General features: G+C 42.9%; 1 protein-coding gene and 2 long non-coding RNA genes across 3 annotated transcripts; 1 reads left to right on the top strand and 2 right to left on the bottom strand.

Annotated features, from left to right (window-relative positions):
- Positions 1-1,232: 1,232 nt before the first annotated feature.
- On the bottom strand, positions 1,233-2,382 carry LOC111848984 (uncharacterized). Its single transcript, XR_002839440.1, has 3 exons — positions 2,071-2,382; positions 1,529-1,812; positions 1,233-1,405 (listed from the first exon to the last, which is right to left on the bottom strand). It is a non-coding gene; the product is annotated as an uncharacterized lncRNA (long non-coding RNA).
- A 10,305-nt stretch (positions 2,383-12,687) lies between these two features.
- LOC111848954 (uncharacterized) lies at positions 12,688-14,239 on the bottom strand. The gene is made up of 3 exons (XR_002839428.2): positions 13,667-14,239; positions 13,018-13,289; positions 12,688-12,822 (listed from the first exon to the last, which is right to left on the bottom strand). It is a non-coding gene; the product is annotated as an uncharacterized lncRNA (long non-coding RNA).
- A 2,730-nt stretch (positions 14,240-16,969) lies between these two features.
- On the top strand, positions 16,970-20,276 carry rbm7 (RNA binding motif protein 7). The gene is made up of 5 exons (XM_023821360.2): positions 16,970-17,221; positions 17,959-18,121; positions 18,435-18,522; positions 18,712-18,814; positions 19,142-20,276. Exons 1-5 carry the CDS (start codon positions 17,129-17,131, stop codon positions 19,448-19,450), a joined length of 756 nt encoding a protein of 251 aa, XP_023677128.1. The 5' UTR covers positions 16,970-17,128; the 3' UTR covers positions 19,451-20,276.
- The last annotated feature ends 5,942 nt before the right edge of the window (positions 20,277-26,218 follow it).

Raw genomic sequence — 26,218 nt, 5'->3', positions numbered from 1 at the left:
ACATTTACTGTTCAGAAGCTGTTTGCTCACAAATCGGGCCGTCGGGGGAGAAAGTGAGACTTGAAACTTTTGACTGAATTCTGAAGGCTGATCTCGTCACTTCCTCTCAATTTATTACCAGCCCACGGCTTGTTCGACATGAGGACTGCATACCAGGGGCAATTCTGGGATACTTTAAGGTGGTGGTGGTAGGGGGGGAGCCAAGCTTATAATTAGCCAATGAGATGTTTATAATCAGTGAGTGACAAGGAGGCGGCCCTCTGGGGACCAATCAGCTTTCAGCTGGGGCCAATGCACCTGTGGCCTTCCTCTGTATATGGCCCCTAGTGCATAGAGAGGCGGGGGGTGTTAATGGAACGGGAGGGCCTGACTGCAAGCTTTTGGCTTCCGCTATCCAGGCTGTCAATGCCTTTGCTTGAGGCCGTCGTTCCTCTTTTTAAAACTTCTAATGCTCTTTGTCGCGGTCGGAGCCATCCTGCCCACAGCCCTCGGCGGCTTCTAAGGATCCTTGCCCCTCTACCTTCCCCCGAATCCCTTCAGTTCCCCCGTATGTGGGACGCTCTCAGAAACAACACGTCTGACCAGAACTCAAAAAGGCCTTTTGTTCCCCGGCTACTCCGCCCCTTTTTAGTATCCTGTCCTATTTCTGCTTGCGTTAAAACAGATTCCTCCCCGGGCTGTCAAATACCACTCTTTTTTTGTTTTTTTTACTCTCACCTTATTCCTCCACTTCGCACTTTAATGGCTTTCCAAAATGACGGATTTGTGAAATTTTCAGTGAACTCAAAGAACAGGATCTGCCGGTCACCCCTGCATAAATATGTGCGTCCTTTGCACTGCAGTTAGTGCCACCATGTCCTGCAGAAGAGGACAATATATATATATATACACACATAGGTTTCTGAAAGACAATGGTGATTTGTTCACTTAATTTGACAGTTTCTTCTGATCAACAGCCTTATCCCAATGTGTGAGAAAGACAACAGATATATATCAGAGAAAAAAATGATAGGATTTCACTGACAGGTAAAGAATTATAAGGAAATTAAAATTATGTGCGCTTACTTACCCCAAGGAATCATGTCGCAGTGACATACTAGATATAAAGACTTTTATTCAGGAGCAAATTCACCGTAATATTACACAAAAAGGTTACATTTTGTGCTGATGCTTTAGGTATTGTTCTGTGTCTGTATACCACCTTTCTGAAGTTTTATTAGTCATTGGTGCGTTTCTGCAAAGGCGACTGCATTTTAGATACTTGAATGTATTTTTTCTCATATTAAATTTGAGTCTTTTTTTCCCAGCCCCATCTATCATAATTCCTGACGCCCATTCTGAAGCCTTTTCCAAGCTGTACTATGACTCTGTCATGCAGAGCTTCCACAACACTTTGGGAAATTACCTGGTGGAGAAAAAGATACAAAACAGGCATGATTAAGGGCCCTTTGCTCCCACAAATTGCAGGGAAGGGAGATGGAGGTTTTCCGGGTGGCCGGGTGGAGAATGAAAAACGAAAAGCTCTCACATTGTTAGCGTCGACTGTCCATGTCAGCCTGATGCGATGTGACAGCTGCACCGAGCCGTGAGGTCACAGCCGAACCCGCAAATGGTGGCCCTGGGGTGACCGGGACGGAGTGGGCGAAGCAGCGGACCGACAGCCCCCGCTGGCCGCCCGCTACCCGTCATCCTCTGTCTGCACCAATCCGTGGCTCTGGCCTGTGGCAACGACCAATGAACGACGGGGCACGGACAAGTGGGGGAGGAGCTAAACCGCTGTTGCTCACCCAAGGTTTGAGGTTTCCAGTCACCCTATAATCCATAGAATTTGGACAGCAGACATAGACCAGGCAGAGAAGACAGTGAGAAAATGCATAACCTTCCAGAACCCTCTCCAGTCACCACCTCCTGGCTTTTATCAAGGCTAAAATACCCCATTTACAAAAACACTAAAATGCAGGCTTCTATGCGGAGCCTTAAAGTGTGAAGTAATATTCAGAATGAAACAATGTCATAATAATCTGGGATTCCAGGTTAACTTAACATCCGTGCACTCTGTGTTCATCTTACCTGCCTTGAGAACACAGAGATCAACAATTATCCTCAAAAATCAGTAATAGCACGAGTAATATTACTTTTCTATTTGCCAGTAATAAATTTTAATCCAGCCAACAAGATACGATTGCCGGTTGATACTCTGGTCCCAGCGACAGGATTTCCCAGCTCAGCTATAGATATCTTCTTGACGCAATCCTGCGATGGCTCTTTTTTTGGTGCTGCCCATGTCGCAATGTGAAATCTGCAGCATGCGCTGTATGGTAAACACGTCTCTGGGCCCGGCTTTCACGCTAACACATAGGGAGGAAGCGATCTTTAGCAATCTCTCCGCCAGTCCCTCCAGATCTGCGGCAACCCACATTCGCACAGTTAAAAATACCCCCTCTCTCACATACCGCGGGGACGAACAAAACAGCTGCTTGTTGTGCCTGTCTGGCACGGCTAGCGGTGCCTTCACTCCACTTTCTTGCGGAGGGACCCTTTGACCTGTTTTCGGTCATCGCTTTGACACCGGCTCACTTCTGACACGAGGCATCAATCTGCGGACTCATTGACGTGACGGCCAGTTCTCCGGCCAACGGGGCTGGGCCCGGATCCAGGGCCAGTCAGTCCGAACGGCGACATAGGCAGCCGCCTAAGGCGCCAAGTTTTGAGGGGCGCCAGCTTGCCTAGAGCAGCACATGGGCTTCGACCGGGATCTGGCTGGATCTCATGCTCGGTCAATCAGACATGACCGGCCAAACTACAGAGCATCAGAACCCTTGGATATTAATCTACAGAATCTGTGACTTAGCCATAAACTCATCAGAAGCATCCTTGATTTTTTTCACAGCAATCTGGAGCGCAGATGTTATCGCAATCGGAACGGGAGTACGTATGAAACACCTGACAGAGAAACATCACGGGATCTACCCGCATCCCACGCGGTGGGTGCTGTGAGTGGAATTTATAAACTGCTATGCGCTGTCATGGCGAAGGCAAATTCTTCCTTTAATTTCATGGCTTATCTGCATAAGAGTGAGTCCCGGTGTAGATACTGTCTGCGGCCAGATGCTCGAGAAGGGAGCAGGCCATGGGCTTGGTATGGTGAAGGAGCATCACATTGAGGCCTTAAAAATGGAGAATGCACAGCTTCATGAGGAATACCAAGCAATGGGCTTTGTAGAGTGACACACTGCTCATGCTCTTCGGCCCTGCTCCCATCCATCCTTGCAGTCCTCCACTTCATGGGCGATAAATGGCTGCTCAGAACCAGGCCTTCTCTTGTATCACATGACAGAAGGAGAAGGGGATAATGCTCTCATTGGCTCACATATTACATACCTATGTGGGGGGTCTTGTACATTTATTATGCAGGTGCTTTTATCTAAAGCGACATACATTTGAGAAAGCAGACAGTCCTTGCAGCAATTGGGGTTCATGATCTTGCTCAAGGGCTCAGTGGTGATGTCATTCAGCAGACTCGGGGAATGGAGCCGATGACCTTCCGGTCGCACGCACAAGACCATAACCTGCTGAGCCACACACCGCTCAGTGACTGCACTGTGTTGGCGCCCACGTGTTGTGCTCTTATTCTGACTGCGCGAAACCTGTTTAGTTCCCAGGACAGATGGACATCTATGTGCTACCTCCAGCCGTTCCAATTGCTCAGGATAATGTGGGTTCTGTGTGCTGGAACCATAATTACATACCTCATTACCTCCTCTACATTCGCAGCGTTCCTGGCTAGAAAAATTACACAGTACGGTGACAGAAGGTCATTCTCGTTCCCCTAGTGGCTATTCCAGATTCCAGCAAGTCGACGGGCTGGGTAATGCTAAAACAAAATGCTGCAGTAACAAATATTAAACACTGTTTCGTTTAGATTTGAGACTCCTTATTATTCCATATATGAAGGAAACAAATGACTGCCTCACTGCTGCCTAGTAATAGGTGGATAATGGATGACACGGAGGGCAACTTAATGCCAAGGAATGGATCATTACCCAACATTCCTCCAACCCAGTCATGTGCTGACAGTAGCAAGCACAACTCTGGTGTCAGACTGGGCTATGACACCAAGAGCTGTGGCTATAAATCCCAATTAAAGTGGCTAAAGAAGCTAAAGTAAAGCAGATAAAGTCAATAAAGAAGTTGGCGTCTTAAGCTCTCAGATTAGCATCTGCGCTTCCGCGGGCAGGACCATGGGTGAGATGCTAAATGTTTGTAATCAGCCCAGTCATCCTGGGTCCCGTGTGTTTAACCAGGCAGGAGTGCTGTACTATGGGGGAGGTGGTCTTGCTGAGAGTTTGAGACTTATTTAACCAACAGAGACAAACTGCAAGCCAGTGATTTGAATTCACCTGTACATTCAAGGTAAGCTAAAACAGGTGGTCATTGGGGAATCAATAGACAAGAGGTCACATGACTGACCAGGGAGGGTACAGAGTCACCATTTACATTGTATGTATTAAGCAAGCAAGCATTTATTGTTGGTTTTGAGGAAGCAGGGTGTGAGAAAGATAAGTCCCTGGAGCAATTGCCAGTTAAGGGCCTTTGCTCAAAGGCAAAGTCACCCAGCTGACCCTAGGATTTAAACCAGCGACCTTCTAACCACCAGCACAGCGAGCTAATCTGCTAAACTGTATCTCACCTCCTCAAAACGGTGTGGCAAACTTAGCTTGAACTTGGGTGCTTTGGCACATCAAGCAGTGATCACTATCCAGTTCAACTATCCACTCACCTTTTACTTTGAAATAAAGAGATAGAAGTGGAACTGACAGCATCAATGATACATTGAGTTGTTGTAGACTACATGCCTCATGACTGGACCGTTGGCGTGATTTTGACTTTGGGATCAGGGACGAAATTTCAGCAGTGAAATCTCCAGGCGGCCACTCACATAAAGCAAGGGTAGGCAATCTCATCAAAAAAAGGGCCGTCGTATGAATGACGTTTCACTGTAACTCCATAAGTAGATTACTAATTAGAGGACTGATTGGCGGAAGAGTCCTCACAACTGGGTTAGAACAAAACCTGCATACACACTGGCTAAGACTGACCATCCTTGACATAAAGGAACAGAGTCTAACGTCTTCTTAGTTAAATATTAGTTAAAGCCGGAATCCGGAATACAATATCCAATCTTCTGCAACTGGTTCAATGGAAAATTAAAAGCAGTGCCAATTATTTGCCCTTTGGCTTTCATCCTTCATAGTATAGTGTGGCAATGCTGGCTAATCCAGATCGTGAACGCAGACTCTACACACTTACACCTTGGAGCACAGTAAAACAGATTCGAAAGGAGTAGTCTATCCATCTTTGAAAGCGGGTTACCTAGTTTGGGTAGTGGTGAACCAGAGCCTATTCTGGGAATATTGGGGCATAAGGCAGGGTACACCCTGGAGGAGACATATCCATCACAGCGGCCCCCCTCCACCATAGCCCTAAGCTAAGGGCAATTTGGCTGAACGTCATGTCTTTGGACTGTGGGGGAAAGCCAGATTGGACTGACATAGTCCCCTGGGGAATGTAACACGGGAGGAACACAAACCTGGGGCCAGTTTGAAACCATCAACCCATAAGGTGATGATACCACCTGCTAAGCTATCTTACTGCGAGACAGGCAGAAGCCCGAAACAAAAAAGGTCGGCCATTAATACAATTTAAGCTAACTTGAAAACTTAAAATGTGAGGGAAAAAAAACATACACCCCATGACGAGGTGGACAATGTGTTTTCTGAAAAGCCACAAACTGCCGTCATTAATTCTTCTCCTGCACGTTCATTTCCTCAAGGTCTCTGTCTCGTCCTTCTACCGACTAACTTGCGTTAAATAGGATTCTGTTTTTACGCTCTGTGAATATTTCAGTTTTATTGGCATCGACTCTGCTGGTGCTTTTTATTTCTCGGTCTTTAGCGCTATCTCTTACTTTCCTGAACAAATCAAGATCGACATGCATTTATACTTTGTAATGGATACTTTACACTAGAGTATATCATACATTCTGGGTTTGTTTTCAGTACTGGGCTGTTAAGCTTCTGCAGGACGCTCTCGAAGATCAAAGCTCTTGGTTATGTGTGCTTTAGCTTGCCAACTTGTGGGTGTGACATTTTTGCATCTGCTTTCAGTCAACCTGCACGCCAGTCTGTCATGCCTTGAGTCGACTTGCTTGGACTGTAGGATCATGTCTCGATGGAGTGAAGGGGAACTTCAGGATTGGGCTGGAAGTTCTCCACATCCACTTGGAAAGAGCTGTCCCAACAGAGATCAAAGCGGTCAGGGCGTACTGCAGCAGGTGAGTGACGACGAGCTGTCACCTCCCCACCTCACCCCCAGGCACTGTTTAGCTGATGAAAGGTGAAGCATTGGCACACAGGTTCCCAGGGAATGTACGGGTATAGTGGGCGGCCTGTCACCTGCATTGTGCTCCAATCAGAACCGACACCAGCCTCTAACTGGGCCTATGGGCAGCCAAAGGGTGTAACGGCTCCTGACAGCATCGCCGTAAGCTGCTCTTTGCTCTACTTTTCTGGATCCTTCCAGCATTCTCAGCCGTGTCCATATGGCTTCACGCAAGGCACCGATTGGATGCAGTGCTTAAATGACTAGCGAAACGAAATAAAAACAACATTGTAAAGGCTTTTGCAGGCTTTCCCTGTAGTAGCATACTGGAGATATGCTGGCCACATCTCTGGCCATAGACAGACCACGTAAACCATTACGTCAACAACTTACGGCGCATGACGTACATATGTGATTTATGGAATGTTCCCACCATCCTGCCCATATATAGCGATATAATTATACTCAGCGGTATTTCACACGCCCTTGCTGCGTGGATTGATGCTGATAATTTATTTACCCTACGAGGATTTTTAAATAAGAGGGACTGAGCCTTGGAGTAACCTTGGCACATTTTCGGAATGCGGAGGCTGCTGTCCCGGAAGAGAGAAGGGCTGGAAATATTCAGGTCCAGGCTTGTCCCATAAACCTGGACTGAGACGGGAACATCTCTTCCTCACCAGTGCCGTGGTGCTAGCCACGTGAGCAGGTCAGCTGACATCTGCCCTACGATGTGACGCCTTCACCTTTAACAAGATTGAAGGTCGATTAAGAGTCAGCCAGATGCATTATCGACCCAGTTAAAGGTCAGATTAATCATGTCTAGTAGCTGAACGAATGGGAGGAGGACTTCCTTGTCACATGATGCATACCATATCGTCACCTGACCCCGCTCCAGTTGTAAGGGGGTTCCAACCAGGCCTGCATCAATACCTGCTTCAGAGTTACACTTTCCCGCTGTTTTAGTCCATTTGGCTAATGACTGTTCATTGCCTCAGGTGCCGTATTTGCAGCAAATATCGTACGGCAAATATGAAATTAATATTTCACAACACAGCACGAGCCGCTGAAGCAAATTTGGGAAGACATCTCATCAATAGGCAGCTGGAAGATTGATAAAATCCTGTGTCCTCGGGCCACACATGAACTTATGCGAGTTATTTTCGGAGACGTTCTGGTCTTCACTCTGAATAAAATCAGCTTCGCCACAACCAAATTCCCCCTGGAATTTGCTGTCCTCTGTTACCCGTCAACTGTTCTCCCCCGGAAACCAGGAAAAAGCTCTTTAACAAGGGCCTGTTCTGTTCATGTTGCCTGAAAGAAATTCTCAAAGAGCTTTTTAAATGAATTTGGGTTATGGCTGAGCAATGACCCCCTGCATTATGACCCTATGCTGCTTGGAATAGGGGACAAGCTCATGGTGACCTCTGTGGGATCACTGGATGTGGAAGATGGATGGATAGGTAGTAATCTCACCATTATCTAACAAGAACTCACGAGAGAGGTAATTAATCAAAAACATGACAATGCTAGTATACAAAAATGTTATTCATCATTGACTCAGTCACTAGTGTTCTTTGTATGGGCAAATTACCCTGCTTTGCTGTATTAGCAACAACAATTAGAGTACCTATGCAGCTTATATAATTAGCCTGCATAATTAATTGGGGTAATCACTCTAATACATAGTTATACTCAGCAAGTCACTTGTATGGTTTGTTGTGCAGCGCTTCCTTGTGCTATCATCTGGCAGTTTAGGAAGGAAACGGTAAACAACTCAAGGAGAGCCTGAGAATTTGAGTTTGTGTTTACTTCAGGGGGGTTTCTAGCTTGACGTATATTTTACTTTTCACTTATGTACATTGCCAGGGTCAATAGCAGGGAAGACAAACTGAGATGCTAAATATTCATTAGCAGCACTACCTGTCCTGCCGGTGTCGTTCCCCGGAACACAGCTAAGTCAAGCTACAGTTATAGCTTGACTACGCTATTTAATTGGACTACTGTCCTTGTTCCGGTATACATGCATGAGAGGGGAATTGATTTATTCACCGAAGTACGTCTGACTCCGCTACAATGCGTGGTGATATGGCTCCTTTCGGCTGGTTAGTATTCGGGTTAACCACAAACGTGAAAAAATAATACAATTAATAATAATGGGTATGTGGACAAATGAAGTGACACAGGCTTTAATTGCGATCTGGTCGGAAGGACAGATGCAGCAAGATCAGGATCAGGATAGCATAACAGGAAATAAAGTATTCTGTGTAATACACTATGACAGCACAGTACTGGAAAGTCTTCAAATATTGCATTGTGATTTTGTTGTAATAAATATTGAGGTATTTATGAAACAAAAAAAGGAGTTCAACATAAATTTCTCATGAACCGTCTAGGATTGATCCTTAATGGAGATTTGGGGCCTGAAGGACCTCTATCCAGGTGGAGATAAAAAAAAAACACCCAGAGCAGGAGAAATGAGGGAAGCCTCATGGAGACATGCAGACCGTCTCCAGGTTGGTTCCAGGCAATTTTACGCCGATACGCGTCTGCTAGTCGATTCAGTTATCACTCGTCCGACAGTAATTAATTCACTCGGCATGCGTTTGTCAGCCTGATCGAGAAAGACCTTATTTTAACCCCGTTTCACACTCTATAAATGTTTTAGCACGAGTTTCCCCGCTGACTTGATAGGTGGACCTAGTCAATCAATCCATGTTTCAGCCTTGGGTAAGAGGCAGGGCTTCACCCGGCATGGGATGAGATAACAGCAGATAAATAAAAAGTCGTAAACAAGCACTGCCCAGATTTTTTTTTATCTTAATGGAATAAGTGGTTGTACTTGTTTCTTTAATGCAGCGAAATAATCGATAAGACACATAACATCCATTAATCCATCCATTTCCTATAACAGCGTCTGCATTTAGTGTTGGAGCACATATTCCGCATGGACTGCCAGACAGAACATTATTAGTCCACATATTTAGACCCGAGAGATGATAGAGAGCTGAATACACACGAGAAGATCCGAGTATAGTACAAGACTGGTGTAGTTCAGAGAGAAGAGTCTAGGAAGCATCGTGGTTTTACAATAGATTTCATTTGTTTATTTTATCCTGATGTACCTCAAACACATAGACAATTGGTTGGATTTCATGTCATGAAGATAAGCTGTATCGCTGGCCAAGTGAGCAGAACTTCATGGTGTGAGCAGCTTTAGGTGCTAGCACTTGGGTCTTCAGAAGATGAGAGAAAGATGGAGACCATCAGAACTGGGGAGAACATTGAGGCAAGAAGGACGTTAACTGCATTGAAGGTGAGCTGAGATGTAATATGGCACCTGCAGCTGCCTAAAGTCCACGAAGTCCATACAGGCGAAGAAATCGTGTTAGGAAGTCATCTGGGGGCCAGCAGGACAATTCCCTGAGCTTAAGTTTTGTCCTGTTTCATTTAGCCAATATAGCTTTGAAAGCACAGCTCCATCAGCCATGTTACTGATGCAGACACTTCCCCTGGCAGTAATCGGCCAGACTCGGCCACTGCACCTCCACGCTTTTTACTCCCCCAGTGAAATAAAAGCACTGGGAAGCCAGCAGTCCCGTACACAGCCCTCGAAAAATGTTGAACCATATTTAAAAATTCTCTGCTGCTCTGGTACAGTGAAGCTTGACTGGATTAACTGGAATCTTAATAGCATTCACACATGGGCCAGTGGAGATGGTGCCCTATAGAATGTAAAGGAAACACGATGTGTGTGTTGCAGTCTGTTGTAAGGCAGGGGGCGTGGCCATAATAGGAGCAGAGTCAGGTGATCAGAAACATACAAACGTAGGTCACCAATTCTGGTACACACAGTCAGAAAAATAGAGTACCAATTTAAACCTTTACTTGTTACTGGGGCTTACCCTCAAGGGTAAATGTACCTTTTAAGATACACAAATGGACAATGAGCAATATTTTTGTACCATTGGGGGTACATTAATGTTTGTACCTTGGGGACCTTCCGCAGAGTCCATTTCTGTACCTTAAAAGGTACAATTACCTACAGCTATAGGGTACAGTTGGCATTTCCCTTGAAGGTACAGCCCCATTGATAAGCAAAGGTACAAACTGGAACTCTTTCTGCCTGCACAGAACTGGCCGACTCTCCCTTTTAAAGGTGCTGTCCTCAGACCCTCATGCCCAGTTCCTGCCTGCTTTATTTTAGCTTGTTTTGTCTCCATTTATCTGATGATCTCAAGCCTCCTCAGCCCCACACCAGATAAAGTCCCCTTTCCTTCACCCCATCCTCACTTCATGTGTTTGTGCTTCCCGTGCTGAATGGAGCGATCGTCACATTCATCATTCTGCACCGGGGAATGCAACTCCGCATTAAAGCCATTGTCCGTGATACAAGCAGCTCAGAGGTGCCACTTCCGGGGAATTAAATGAAAAGTAGTAACTGCTTTATATCGGGGACAGCAAGTTAGGAAAGTAAATGACGCATATTAGCAAGCAGGACATGAAATGCATCTTCTGTGGACCTCTGTGGGCAGCAGTCCCCTGCAGGACTGTCCCCAAAAATTACGGGTTTTTATTAATGGGTGGGGGGCAAACTGCTCAGAAGTGATGGGAGGCTAAATGACTGTCGCAGAACGAGTAACGGCATCCCTGAGTTAACGTGTCAGACTGTTTGTTAGAACATTCTGCCTTCCAGGATGTCCTTAGGAATATTAGACTCAGGTTCAACCATTAATAAATCCACTTATAGACACGTATAGACATTTTTTTTTACATTTCCTACACCCTCAGAAATTAAGAATAAAGAACCATTGCATAACATACTGTATGTCACTTTTTACGTTGTTTATTTTGGTAATCTTGGTATAGTAATTTTACTTCTGTTTTTCTATTATTCATTATGTTTATTTTACTTTCTATTTACCTACGAAGCAGGGTTACTGGCTTATTGGGGTAACTTGTTGGATTTAAGGTATCACAGTTTAAACCAGGGGTCTCCAACTCCGGTCCTGGAGAGCTACCGTCCAGTAGGTTTTCTATCATACCCGGCTTCTGGTGAGCCACACCTGTTCTCAGGTAAATACCAGGAGCAGGTGTGGCTCATCAGAAGCCAAGTGGGACAGAAAACCTACTGTATAGTAGCTCTCCAGGACCGGAGTTGGAGACCCCTGGTTTAAATGGACTTCATATTCGTTCACTTACATTTTGCCCAGACTACCTTAAATCCGCCAAGTTACCCCAATAAGCCAGTAACCCCGCTTTGTAGTACAGGCCACTGGTTACCTTTGCTACTCAGCTTTTAATAGCTGAAAATCGTAAATTCCAGAGTTGTAGATGATGAACGTAATTTAAATCTAAGGGATGACATTTCGGATAGAAGATGGACAGGAAGCGCCAAGATCTGGGCACAATCGGAACACGGTGGGCTGTTTCCAGGCGGAAATTCCTGCTCGTTTTAATCGTGCCTCGCGATGGCTGTCTGAAGGCCGGACTCGCCCCCGGCATCATCCCGGAGGGTCGTGAGTCGGCTCCCTCTCTGCCAGGTTCCCCAGATCGCCGCGTTGTTTCCTCGCTAAGCCGCTACGGTGCTTTAGCCCCTCACCAAGACTCCAGGGGTCTCTGGCATCGGTGGCGAGGAGCAACTCGAATGAAGCGCTTTTGCAAAAACAGCCCAAACCTTCCCCTTCTTCTGTCGACAAAATCCTCATTATCACTACAAAGGCGTTCTGGATATTAAAAAGCCGCCAGTATGGTTTGGAATCTCCACAGGCCCCGGGATGTACTGTAGATAGATAGGATATCTATTCATTAATTAATCATGTAAGCATGTCTATATCCCCGCTTTCCTCCCTCCATTAAACACCCTCCATATGGACCCGTTGGCATGGGGTATTTTTTATTCTCAACAGGCGGTCGTGGAGAGGAGGTGAGGATTCGCTGAGTGTGAGAAATTCGCCAAGGCCTCGCTACTCGAAACGGAGGTTCAATCATCCGGCGGCCCTGATTCATTCCTATTACGGGCTGGCCGTCCTGTACTACGTTCTTAATAATTTAATCAATGCAACTCAAGCAAACAGACACCTCTTTGGAAAAGTTCTGCGGCAAAAAGGAACGTCGGGGGCAGGGTGGGGTGGGGGGTGGATCCATCGGTGTTGTCGACAGCCAGACCCCCCCCCCCCCCCCCCCCCAAACACACACATACTGAACAAGCTGGGTGTTGGGAAGGACGGGGGCACAATCACATGAGCGATGCTTGAGTTGACCACACAAGCAAGACACTAACATCCTGTTGATGGATGCGGCACTTCAACCATGGGGGGTGGTGATGGTGGGTTGGCGTGGGACAGCTAAAGCCAGAGGTTCCTCTCCACCTGTGGTTGTGGTTATGTGGCGCAGTGGACAGATGGTGTGGGAGGCAATGAAGAATGTTCATGGTCACCCCTGCAAGGTGAGGACAGAGGAGAGCTTTAGAAAAAGCCATCGTCGCCATGAATAATCTCTACCTCCTAATTGCCAGAGATGTACAAGTACAGCAGCTAAACCAGCACCACGTCCTCGTTTAGTTGTCACATTTAAAAAATCCCCTCAAGGGATTAAAACGTGCGCCGAGTCTCCAATTCGCTCACACCGGGGTACCTTCAGCTCGAGCCGGGGCGCCTCCTTCCCAGCGGCGTTCGATCGCCCGTGACGTCAGCCCGTTCGGGATGAAGCCCACGGACACCGCGGATCCGGGGCTGGGGGGACGCGTCGGAGGTCTAAGCCCAGTGAACCTCATCTTGTCCACTTCCTCGCTGCCAGACAGCACACTGCCTTCGCTCTTTCTGATATCGCATTACACAAGGTGTCTGTTTTTGTGCAGCTTGCACGACTGCTGCAGAACTCGAGAAGCTGCACTGCAACGTTCGCTGCTGATTGTGAATAAAATGTAAATATGACAGCAAAGCCTGTTACCCCATTATCCATTCAAATAAATAATCTTTAAACACTGCGTGTCAGTGAAATTCCAACAAAAAAATAATTTTTTATATGTATTTCGAAAATCTTATCAATCTCTTAATACGTGGATCTGAAATATCACGAATATTTAACTTAATTAGTATAGTCTTTTTAAAATAAATAAAACCAGCAGTCTTTTTATGATGGTCATCAATTTGTATCAATGTATGCTGTGATTTTAACAAATTTATATATTCTGTATATATGATCTAATTGATGCAAATTTTGTAAATATAAAAAAATTATATAATATTTATGAATCATTTTTGGCACACAATTCCATACTCACACAGAAGTGATGTCAGACTCTTAATCTGATCCCTTTTGACAACTGGAAGCCAGACTGTAGTCTGCCCAAGATGAATTCCAGTGGACACTGCGTCTGGAACTGTCTGGTCCCCAGATGAGTGCGGGGCCACAGAAGGGGGCCAGGTCATCGGTCCATCAATTTTCAGGTCACTGAGAGAGTATCAGGCACACCCGGGGGCACTGATGATAGAGCGGAGGTTGACCTAAAGGACCTAACTGGGACCTAGTCCGTGTTTGATGGAACCTGTGGTTCTGTAACCATTTGCAAGAATGCTGGAGACGCTGAAAGGCCTAGACTGGCTTTTAAAGTATATAATTGTTCAGCATGGGCTCTTCCTTGCCCTATGTAGTCCTCAGAATGCTCTGACCCTTGTCAGATGATCTCGTTCCTGACATACTGAGTCCAGCGCAGGGTCCTTCCTGAGTTAGGGAGTTTTTATGGGGACACAGCTGGGTGAGCACAGGCTTGTATGCACAAACAAAGGCTGATTTAAATAAATCAGTTCATGCTGAGTTATGTTAAATTGACATGCCCAGTGTCATCTGTTATTATCAAATGCTCCTGTTTTAATCCCACAAAAGCACAGAAATGGTGGGATCTTGCGGAAAGGAAGCAACACGGGCCGTTAGATGAGTACTACAGACACGGGCTGTAAAAGGATGCCATCTTCTCACAGCAAAGAGAGGGTTTATTGAGCAAACATTTTTCTGAGTTTTATGACCCTAAATCCCTACGTTCAACATAAATTATGAAATTATGAATATTAAAGAGTGGATGGATGAAAAATTCAGGAAGAGGGTGAAAATGGCACGGCACCCCTTCGGCAGTGACCCCTCCCAACCCAAAAGAGGGGGTTTCCTCTGAAGAAGACAGATGCCAGTGCCTAAACAGTGGTCTATCATTTTCAGTTTGATATACAGTCATGCAAACACAGGACGCTGGACGGATGTGATGGCGGGGGCCAGAATTTTAATCACACAGAGTGCATCTCTGACATGCAGTGAATGAAAGCTGCCTGACTGGTAGACGGCAATCTGGGATAACCAGGGCAACGGAATTTGCCGGAAAGCAAATCTGCCCCCCCCCCCCCCACCCCCCCAAAAAAAAGGAAACAATCCAAAAATGTATAGAAATTTCTTACAAGTCTGGCATCCCATAAAGTGTGCCCCCTGCTCTCTGGGAGAGGTTGGAGGGTCTCCCTGCCGTGACCAGAATAAGTGGTTACAAGATGGATGGATAGATCGATGGATGGATTTTTCACCAATATCCCAATGAACCATTTTCACAAAAAAAGATTAAAAAGTAAATCTTTGAGACTGTATATATCTTTTCAACATAAAAGCCTCTCTTGTAAAAATAATAAAAAAAAAAACCTATTGTTCACATCTGTTTGATGGCTGTGGGATTAATTGATGGAACAACTAAAAAGCATCCAGAAATATTGTCACTGTCAGTGTCTGTTACACTAGCCCCATAACATGACAATGAATGGGAAGAATGAGGCCTTTTAGAGTTTGGCGCTTTTATATTAAATTCCCCAAACTGTGTCCCATTGCATTACTTTCAACTCACGTCCATTTGCTCTCAAGTCAATCCCTAGATTATCATTTCAATTAGTGATGAGAAGTGAAATCACTTGGGGCAAAGTGACATGTTATAGTCTTTCTTTAGTACCATTACAAGGAAAGTCAATCAAGTCCTCGCCCTTGCTCTCAACGGAACTGCACTGACAGTTTCCATTCATACCTGATACTTTAATATTTTAAGACTGATCCAACCTCTGGCATAAAGAGCACAAAATCGCAGAAAGGATAACTCAGGAGTGACTTTTGGCCCTCCACTAAGGCGTCGTTATTTTCAGCTGCTTCCCTCCGAGCTCAGTGTGTGGCAGCAGGTCTAAGTCTGACACCAAATCTTTTTTAAAACATGGACTTTTGTTCTAAGATGCAGCCCTTCATGGTCCTAATGGTACGTAGATGTAGCGTCCTCGCCACCCAATAAATTAAAGAGGGGAAGCAGTGCCACCTAGCGGCATTACTTGTTCAATGCAGTATAACGAAATAACGTTCCAAAAAATTCACCGAAACGCTACATAGCGCCTGGAAGATATAATTTATACTGATATAGCCCGTACGGATATTTTACTTTGTGACGTAAAGGAAGCCGGATCAAGTCCCAGTGGACCATGCTATTGTACTTTTTATGTGTTTTATGTTACCAAGGACTCCCACTTGATATTGGAATTTGGTACAGGGGTATAATACCCCAGCCGTGTTCCTTGTTATGCTTGAGATCTAGGTTTCAGTCACCCAGCCCCCCACAGCCCAGCTTAGGGTAAGTGGTTCTTCTGATGAGGATTGCAATGCCATTTCAATATCCTTAGAATATTATGAATGAAGCAGCACAAACAGTTCCGGAAAATATAAAACAACTTACACTTTTCAGAAATTATATTTTCCATAAAGAAAACCAAGTAATTTTTAGAAGGAAACACACTCGGTCTTAATTCCGCTTTATATAACCATTTGCTATAAACAAGTCAGGTACACGCCTGAATCCCCCACAATATATACTGTACCCTACCTACCTTTGCGTTTTTCCTGCTGACTCGGCTTTTGCACCCAAAAAAAATTCAGCTTCCTTTCCTGTCTCCGCATGAGTTTGGTAAACCTGCACCCACGCATCAAAATATTTTTAGCAAAACCTATTTTGAAACATGTGTATGTTTGGTGTACAGTTATAGGAATTACCTTCTCTTAATAACGTGTTTTTCTACACTTTTATACATTTGAACTAGATAAATACTTATGTCCAAGCTATGAAATGTAGTATCTGTAGGAAATAAAAAGTCACTAGATTTTATTTTGGATATCAAAAGCTCAATAAAAATCGAACAAATCCTATGCATAAATATGGGGGCCCTTTAATTTAATCCATTTGAAAAAGAGAAAAAAAAAACAACGGGATATCTATACATATTTTGTTTTCAACGATTGAAAATATCAAAATTCACAATATAGACTGGGTAGAAAAAAGTAAATATAATATATGTTTATATTAGGGATAGACATAGGCCTAATTACAGATCATTGTAAGCTAGTGTTTACAGACAGATTAAAGAGCAGAGGTCAGGTAAGAATTCGTTAATGTGGCACAGATGAACGGTTTCCATTACATCTGCTATTTTAGTACCGTCCATTTTACTAACGACATTTATATTTTAAGGAAATAACAATACGCAGGTCGCCAACAGCAGGAATCGGTTTTGCGACATTGTGCGACATAACGCATCGTGATACGGCAGACATTGGCGGCATTTAAAGCAGATAGTAGCTTGTCGATGTTGAACGGCCGCGGCCTGAGGGATCTAATTTCTACGTTTTGGTTCTCATCCATCATTAAAGGGTTTAAAACAGAAGCTATACAGGGTATCTCACTAGCATGGGTATAGCGGATGAAGCCGACCGGACGCTCTTTGTTGGTAATTTGGATCCTCAAGTGACGGAAGAGCTCCTCTTTGAGCTGTTTTTACAGGTAACAAATGTAAACAAACCGGTGTATTTCCGTAGCACTTCACGTGTTTGCGAAACCGTATGGGTGTCTAATTTATTTAGACATGTTTGTGTATCCGCAAACGGTGATATCCGATACAAAACGGCGTGTTATCTGGATTAATATGCCAGGCTATCTGCGCCCTCGGCTCCAATGGCTGTAATAGTAATACGCATTTTTCACTCCGTAAACGTATGTTAGGAAGTTGTCTGTGAACATTTTATGTTGGTATAACAGCGTAGGAGCCGAAATACTTTCTCGAGTTAGTTCTAGTACCTGAGCCTTGAGCTGGGAGTGACAATGGTCTTTTTAAAACGGCGTCTGCTGCCCGCGTTACGCAGGCGGCGTAGACTCCCGTTCGGCCTACGTAACTGACGCAGCGGGATTGGCGCTACATACGTACAGAATATGGGCGCATCTTCTGTTTCCGTCTCTTAAACGTATAGTGATAAAGCGTTAATTTATCCATAAAATGCACAGCATTAATTGTGGTGCCCATTATCAAGTGCACTGCCCCCTTTGAAAGGTTTATTTGCATAAAAATTGTGACCACACTATGATCTGACTGGAGAAAGTCAGCATTTTATTTAATTGAATACAGTACAATTCTGGTAATTCTAGTGATCATCATCTCTGTGCAGTAGTTTGCTAGCACGCCTATTCTGGTTTCAATTGTCATTATTGAGTGGCAATACAATTATTATCATTTTATTTTTTAGGCTGGGCCCTTGATAAAGGTAAAAATACCTAAGGACAATGATGGAAGGTCTAAACAGTTTGGATTTATTAACTTCAAGCATGAGGTGTCTGTCCCTTACGGGATGAACCTATTGAATGGAACTCGGCTCTTTGGAAGACCTCTGAAAATACAATTTCGTGCAGGTGAGGGGGGTTGTTTCGGAATAATTTTCGGTTAAAGCTGTGTTTTTCAACCCGTAAATACCCAGTCCAGGTTTTCTTTTTGGCCAAGGGAAGTTCTGGCCGCTCCACAAAGGAGGCGAAGGATGCACTGGCTCAGCGTTAGCTGAAGTCATTGTTTCGGCATGCAGTCAGGTGTTTCATGTGTAAAATACTGGCACCTTAACAGAGGAGTGGCTCTGTCTTCAAACCACACACGTGCCAGACTGATCAGAAATACAGAACCGGTTACATGACTGCTGCAGCAGGCTGGTAATTGTTTCCTCTTATTATGCAGGAAGCAGCCACATAAGCCAAGATGGGAGCAGCCCTGGAAGCTTCCAGAACCCCAGTCCCTGTAACACACCTACTCACCGTGGGGGCAGGTACTGTAGCACGATGATAGGTGCTATTCATGTGCATGTTGCTTTGCAAGGGGCTGCAGTATTTCCATGGAGACTCTTAAAGGCATTTGAAATGGAAATTAATAGTAACCAAAGATGGGCACAATCTTTTGATCTTTTTTGAAATGTACTTAAGTGCTTAATCTGTATCCCCTGCACTGATGTATCCAGGCATGACAGATTGACGGATGAGATGGGCTCCCCATCCTACTCGCCGCCACAGATCTTGCAGCGCTCCTTTTCATCCCCGGACAATCTGCAGAGGCAGGCAGTGGTGAGTGATCTCACTCCATGCAGAACAATTCCATTTAGGATCAATTAAAGAAGAGGGGAAAAAAAAAAAAAACGTAAACCAAGAACTGAACTACAGAGACTGGATTCTTCTTCTGTTTGTCGAGGGAAAGATAATTACTTTACTTATCTGAGCTTGTGCTGAGGTCAGACGCCTCGTCTTTTAATTAAGAGGCATTTTCGTTCAGAAATAAAACAGAAGGTTGCTCTTTGTGTTGTTGTGATGTCATTTAAGAAAAGCACAAACTTTTTAGCATTAACTGTTATCTCCCCGCCCCCCCAATTCTGAATGAATTGTTTTGCCCCCCAGATGAACGCGCGGCAAATGCAGATGAATGGCAGCATCCAGCAGAACCAGGGACACGGGGGCAGCCCAGGCTACGCAGTCCCGTGGCAGCAGGACAGCCCCATGTCCAGGGGCCAGCGGCACTCCCACCAGCACGAAAATGCCAGCTACTACAGCAGGGACCAGCGCCAGCAGGAGTTTTGCTCAGAAAGGCATCAGCGGGGCCAGAGGAGCGACTACTATCACCATGACGATAGAGACGGTGGGCGGAGCCGAGACTATCCTGAGAGACGAAGAGATGCATCCAGAGATGGCCGCTGGAGACGCTACTGACTCAACAGGAGTTCTTTTCTTGTTTTCTTTTAACTTTTTTTGTTTTGCGTTTTTTTTTTTTTTAAGTTTTTGGGTTTTTTTTTACTTTTTAAACAAAAATACTTTTTATAGACTGATTATAATAAGGGAAACATGGAGTAATGTCTGGAGGTGAGGGGTCACAAACAGGTGCTGAATTTGGCATAAAGCAGGCTGTATGTATTTTAATTTTTTTATTTTCCAAAAGATTAACGCTGCATAAGAAGTGATTCCTCACAAGTGCCTGCAAGGTGCTGCAGTTAAACCCCCAAAACATCGCAATGGTGGAGTTGCAGAGATAATGGATACACATCAGTTATGGTTTGCATTTTTTTATTTTTTATTTTTAAAAAAGAAACTTTAAAAAGCTCTGTAAATATGTGCTTTGTACAAGAAATGTAAAAATGTGCACTTTTCAGACATGTACACCATTTTTGGGATCCTTTGTTTTAATTACATTTTACATGCATTATGTTCTGGCCCCCAAACCCCACATATTTTCATTGTTTTATAAGTGGAGTCAATTGAAATGTAGTAATAGCCTGCACTAGAATGGATAATTGGAGTATTTGAAAAATGTATTTGAACACAAGAAAAAAAAAAGAAAAAATCCTGAGCTGTTTTGTCATTTCTGACAGAAAGCTTTGACCACTGATAAATGACCAAGACCGAATTATTTTATAGTTGTGCTTTTTACAAAACCTATGGAAATTTGTCAGTCTGTTTCAAAAAGACCATGTTTATGAACATGTGAAAGGTTTGTGTTAGAAAGCTCAGGTATTTTAAATAAATTCTTATGTTTACGTAAGTTGTCTTTTTTTTTTGTCTGCCGATGGGGGAAATTGAATATTTCGGAAATATTTCCTGGGTACACCATGGGCAGAGATTGTCCGTTGTTTCTGAAATTCTTTTGTTTCAGATAAGCCTGGCATTCTAGGCCAATGTATGATCCATATCTGATATGAATTATTTATGCAAGTTTTTAGTTGACGAAAAGGTTATGTTAACCTTTCAAATGGCAGGTGACAAGGTGATACTACCGTATAGAGAATGACTTATCGTCTGTGTGATGTGCTGCAAATTTATGACACTAAGATGGATGCCTTTATATGTGACTTCGCTTTATTATTGAGCTCAAGGGAACAACTACTTCAATAGTATCTCCGTGTATGTTCCAAAGACTTTCCTGGTCAGCATAACTTTTATAGGGGTACACAAACAGTTTACACCTCCTCCTCAGAACCAGATCAGACTGGTTAGGGTAGGACGTACACTTTGCAACACAGATACTTCACTTACACTATACTCAATGCACTATATTCAATTTGCATCTTACCTCAATTATCTTTTAGCTTATCTCGTGAGTGTCAGCTGTCTGTCACCCAGGCGTTCTTGCAATAATATATAAAAATATGTTCCAAAGCTGAGTACAAAAATATCTCTCTCTAGTCAATATTTCTCTTACAATGATCCGGTAAAACAAAAAAGTTTTTTTTTTCCAAAGAAAAATAATAAAAGGAAGACACGGAAACAAACTTAATCGCACGTTCCCGGTTTAGTAGGACTTGTAATAACAAACGTGCTGGCTTTCAGAACCTTGGCCAGCGGCTCTGAGCCGAGCCGGTGCTGTGTGGAAATGGACTTTTGACTGTAGTTGCAAGCGATTAAACACACCAACCATTTCAAACGTAAGCAAAAAATAATGTGGCATTGGTGTAGAGGTAAGTACCGAAGCGTAAGGCACGCTGCCATTGCGCTAAGGGAGCAGTTTGCAATATTTTAACCAATAAACGATATTTCAATCATCACTTTACAACGATCGAAAAAAATTCTAAGGACGCTAATTTAATGTCATAATTTTAAAAAGTTTAACAATGTAGTGATGTTTAAGCATATCCATATTGATCAAAGGTTAACTTCATAAATAGCGTACGGTGTTTCTGACTATATTATATGTCGGCCTGCAGATGGCGCCCTTTATTCCAGTCGGGATAAAGAAGCTGAATAATTCGAAAATAAGCAACAAGACGCTTAGTCATTCCGTTCTGCTTGAGGGCTGTTAATACTTTTTCTTTTAGCTTATTTGCTCTAATAACCTAATAACGTGATTTGAAGAGAAATTTAGATTTAAAAGAATCACTCCAGGAACTATTATTGCCTTGTAGCTAATATACAATAAATTGTATTGTTTTATGACAAATATATACCCAGTTTGATGCCAGCAACACGTTTCAAAGAAGCTGGGACAGGAGCAACAAACCTGGAAAATTTGCGAAATGCTAAAACAAAACACCTGGTTGAATATCTCACAACTAATTAGGTTAATTGGCTTAACAGGTCAGTAAGATGATTGGGTATAAAAAGAGTCTCTGCAGTGAAGATGGGGAGAGGTTCAACATTCCGTGTGATTGTGTGGATAAATAATGCAACAATTCCAGAATAATGTTCCTCAATGTATTATCGCAAAGAATTTGAGTACATAATATCACTAAAACATTCAGAGAATCCGAAGAAATCTCTGTACACAAGGAACGAGGCTGAAAACCAATAATGGATAGACGTGACGTTCGGGTCCTCGGGTGGCACTGCATTAAAAACAGACATGATTCTACAGTGAAATCACTGCATGGGCTCAGGAACACTTGGGTGGTTCAACAGCCACAATCTGTGATGGTGTGGGGGTGCATTGGTGCCCATGGCTTGCATAGCTTGCATAGGCACCATGAATGCTGAAGGATATATACAGGCTTTGGATCTACATCCTGACAGCGTCTTTTTCAGAGGAGGCTTTTTATATTTCAGCAAGACAACGTCAAACCACATTCTGTGCGTATTACAGCAACGTGGCTCCGTAGTAGAAGCATCCGGGTGTGAGACTGACTTGTCTGCAGTCCAGACCTGTCACCCATTGAAAACATTTTTTGCATCACGAAACAAAAAATATGAGACCCCAAACGGCTGAACAGTTGAAATCCTGCATCAAGCAACAAAGGGACAACATTTCACTTTCAAAACTCCAGCAACTGCTCTCCTCAGTTCCCAAACGTTTACAGAGTGCTGTTAAAAGAAGAGGCGATGCAACATGGTGGTAAACATGCCCGCTCCTAACTTTTTTGAAACGTGTCGCTGACATCAAGTTCAAATTCAACATATATTTGTCATAAAACAATACTTTTTCTCAGTTTCAACATTTTCTATGCTGTCTTTATTCTGTTTTCAATTATATATGGGTTTTTGTGATTTGTAAATCATTGCATTCTGTTTTTATTGACATTTTCCCGACTCTTTTGGAAATGGGATTGTATTACATACCTATAAACTAATGCCGGATTGGCATTAGTAGACTGATTAAAGAGTTACCCAGAAGTCCTGTTCCTCGTTCTTGAATGTGCGTTTATACTGATATCAATATTGACTATTCACGTTTAGGGGAATAAAAACCCAGTGAAGCTTGTGCTGGAGTGATGGAGGCTTAGCACAGAAAGATCAGACTTGTATGCTAGAAGGGGCTATGTAGCAGAATGAAAGTGGCACATTTCAAGTCATATCGTAGCGCTTGTATCACCTTTCTTATCGACCAAGTTTGAGTGACGTCGAGCCCGAAATCCCTCCATATGTGGCAGGGCCATAATCTGCATTTGTGCAGCAGACATGCAGCGTTTGATGGGTCTACACCCACACAGTGAGCTCTTTGTCATCTCACAATCTGACGGGTGTCAAATTCCGCGCTTATAGTTGGAGGAATCGCAGACAGTACTGGGAAGGCTGTTATTAGCCATAGTGACAGGGACATAACTGTTTTAATTGATTGATCTGGCTGGCGTCTCTGGGCCTGTGCGGGTGGAGGGGGGGAGTGGGGGTGCTATAGCCTTTTATAGAAGAGTATCCTCAGTTGCTTGCCAGCAGAGGTGACCCCCCCCTACCCCCCACAACAGAAGCTGGGTTTTTTTGTGGGCTGGTAGTGATACAAGTGGCTAACGCCCCAACTCTGGAACCCATCCCCAATACTCTGTTGTCCACAACAGCAAAGAAATCGGCAGTCCCTGCTCACAGTTGTCACTTTGATCCAGCCAGCTGGACAGGAGGCACAGATATTCCCTTTCAAAGTTTCATATTTCCTCCCAATAACAACCCACACTGTAAAAGTAAAATAAAATAATTAAAAAAAATTGTTCTCCTGCACTTTGGTCATGTATGTGATCAGTCTGTTCATGAACCACACATTACCTCAGAATGACCATCATTCTGACGTGTATTGTAGTCAGTCAACAAAGAGTATAAGAGTATAATGTCTACCTTAAATGCTTAAGACTTTTCCTTTTCTGTTTTTAAAAAGCCCTTTTAAAAGTGACGTGATTGTGTAGCTGTTACTATAAGACTGAAAGAGAATGCATTCAACAACGCAACCATTATGAGCTTAGAGCATAATAAGAAGGAAACTCTAATTTATATACAAATTCGGTACAGTTTCCACGAGGCTGGCACCGCCCCCGTTGTACACATGTGATAAAGATAGTCTCCAGTAACTCCGCGTATTTACATGCACGACATCAAGTCATCATGGCGTATCAACATACCTCAAAAACGAAACTGCCTTGACGCCTTTGAGCTCACGCCCGTGTTCGCCAGCCTTTCATCTACAGCTCAGCGCAAAACCGGCAACAGTGCAGCTCCCTCGTTCGCTCTGAGAACTGAACCTGCAGACATCTCTGCCAACACTCTGGATGAACTCAGTACAGTACAATAGTAATAATGATAATACATGTCTCGATCTGTGCCGTTTTAATCGATCATAACGCGGTATCGCTTAATATCTAATAATTCAAAGACAAATAATAAAAAAAAACACTTTACTAGAAATAAACAAAACTGACAAACGAACAAACGAATTAAAGTCCATATTATCTAAAGCCTAAAAAGGCATGTAGACCCAAAATTTCGCATTCCTCGATATTTATTTAATTTAAAATTGTTATTAGTCATTAGTTATGAATCGGTGTGTGTTACGTTTCATATTACAATAATCATGTGGGAATTTTTGCAATACATGTAGAATAAAATATTTATCGATTTCTTGAAGCGTATTTTACACAGTCAAATTTCGTACATAATGAGGGAAATTAAAATTATTCCGATCTGCGGGGAAGGGTTCTGGCACGTGATGTGTAAAACAATTAGAGCATTGTATAGGCGGACACCACAATTTTAAAATTATGAAGACGGACCTCTTTTTAAAATGTCATATAAAGAGATTACTACCTTTCTGCAACTGTAAATTACATTTACCTACCCCAAAAAAACGTCACCTTTTAGAGATTGCTCTTATAAAAACATAATTATGATGTGTGTCTGCGTGCAGGTGTTTCATTGAAAGAAAGGGCCGGAATACAAGGTATTTTCTCACCTTAATGTGATTTTACAACTGTTATAATGACTACATAAATTAATAATTTCGAGTTCAAATAGATTTATATGTGATATTAGTTATGGTTACTGCTAAAATTATGATTATTTAACAGAAGGGATACTCATAATTTGGGAAGCCAATTAACCTACAGTTAACTCATTAATTTATCATCTTATCAGAATTGCTTAAATGAATGTAACCAAAAGTTCACAGATACATTTAAAACTGTGAAATTGCTTATATTTTTTGTTTGTTTTTGTACTGATTATTATTATCACTATTATATGATATTAAAAACAGAAATCGTAATTTTAATTATATAGAATTAAACCAATAATAAAAAAACAACAACTTTACCAGGGCAATCACAATATTTACTTCAATCATGAGAAAATCACATTGTCGCAAACTATAAATTATGGAAATAAATAGTTACAGAGGAATGCGATATGCTGATTATTATCATCTTTGCTTCTTCCAGGATACATCCCAAAATCAAAATAATGTAGAACGTACGAAATGTACAATATTAGTCACATACATTAAAATAACATTTTGAAATCTAAACTATAATGAAGATCACAAATGTAGCAATAAAAATGTAGAGAATAAAAACAGAAAAATGTTACAAATTGCCGGGCGCTTGATGTTTCCAACTAGTTTCAAATTGCATTTCTGGTCTGTTTGGTAATAATATGTATGTTCGTTTGTGATGTATGTCAGGGTGTTTCTAATGCAAAGCACCCTGGGATAAAGTCCATCTTAATGTCAACTTCAGTCTTACTCTTAATTTTTTTTCCGGCCAGTGAAATTATCGCCTAACAAAATAATGCCAAAAAGCTTAAAATTTTCCCTCGTTATTAAAATGACTTCTCCCTTTTTATATGGTTTGCACAAAGTTTTCTTTTGTAATTATAATGTCAATGGTTTGCGCTACTAGGGAAGCCCCAAATGACAAATGAAGACGCTTTAAAAAGTATTTTCAAGCCAAAATGACTAGGCGTGCTTTTCTGTGACGCTTGGCCATATCCACATGCATACAGCGAAAAATAACGTCAGTACTGCAGGGAAGAAACAAAATTATTATTCAAAATTATGTTTTGTACCCTAATTTATTTAATATATATTAACGAGCATCGGATCTGCTTTGGAACCGAAGCTAAACCTCAACAGGAAATACTATGACCACGATTTTTTAAATTTAATCATCCACAATAAGGTATTACGGAGGCACGCGCATAACATAATTAGTGCGTATATAGTCCAAGTATAGAAACAATTGCGAAAGCGCTGTTGAAACACACCTGCTCATTACAGTAAGTGAATCATATTAAATAAGCAAT

This window comes from Paramormyrops kingsleyae, chromosome 17 (genome assembly GCF_048594095.1).
Source record: "Paramormyrops kingsleyae isolate MSU_618 chromosome 17, PKINGS_0.4, whole genome shotgun sequence".
Classification (NCBI taxonomy): domain Eukaryota; kingdom Metazoa; phylum Chordata; class Actinopteri; order Osteoglossiformes; family Mormyridae; genus Paramormyrops; species Paramormyrops kingsleyae.
This window is presented reverse-complemented; position numbering and strand designations above follow the sequence as displayed.

What these genes read in the sequence shown, in the direction of transcription:
- rbm7 (XM_023821360.2), top strand. Translation starts at nt 17,129, where the DNA reads ATGGGTATAGCGGATGAAGCCGACCGGACGCTCTTTGTTGGTAATTTG. An exon ending in TCTTTGAGCTGTTTTTACAG is followed by an intron (nt 17,222 to 17,958) that starts GTAACAAATGTA and finishes TTTATTTTTTAG; the next exon opens with GCTGGGCCCTTGATAAAGGT. An exon ending in ATCTGCAGAGGCAGGCAGTG is followed by an intron (nt 18,815 to 19,141) that starts GTGAGTGATCTC and finishes TTTGCCCCCCAG; the next exon opens with ATGAACGCGCGGCAAATGCA.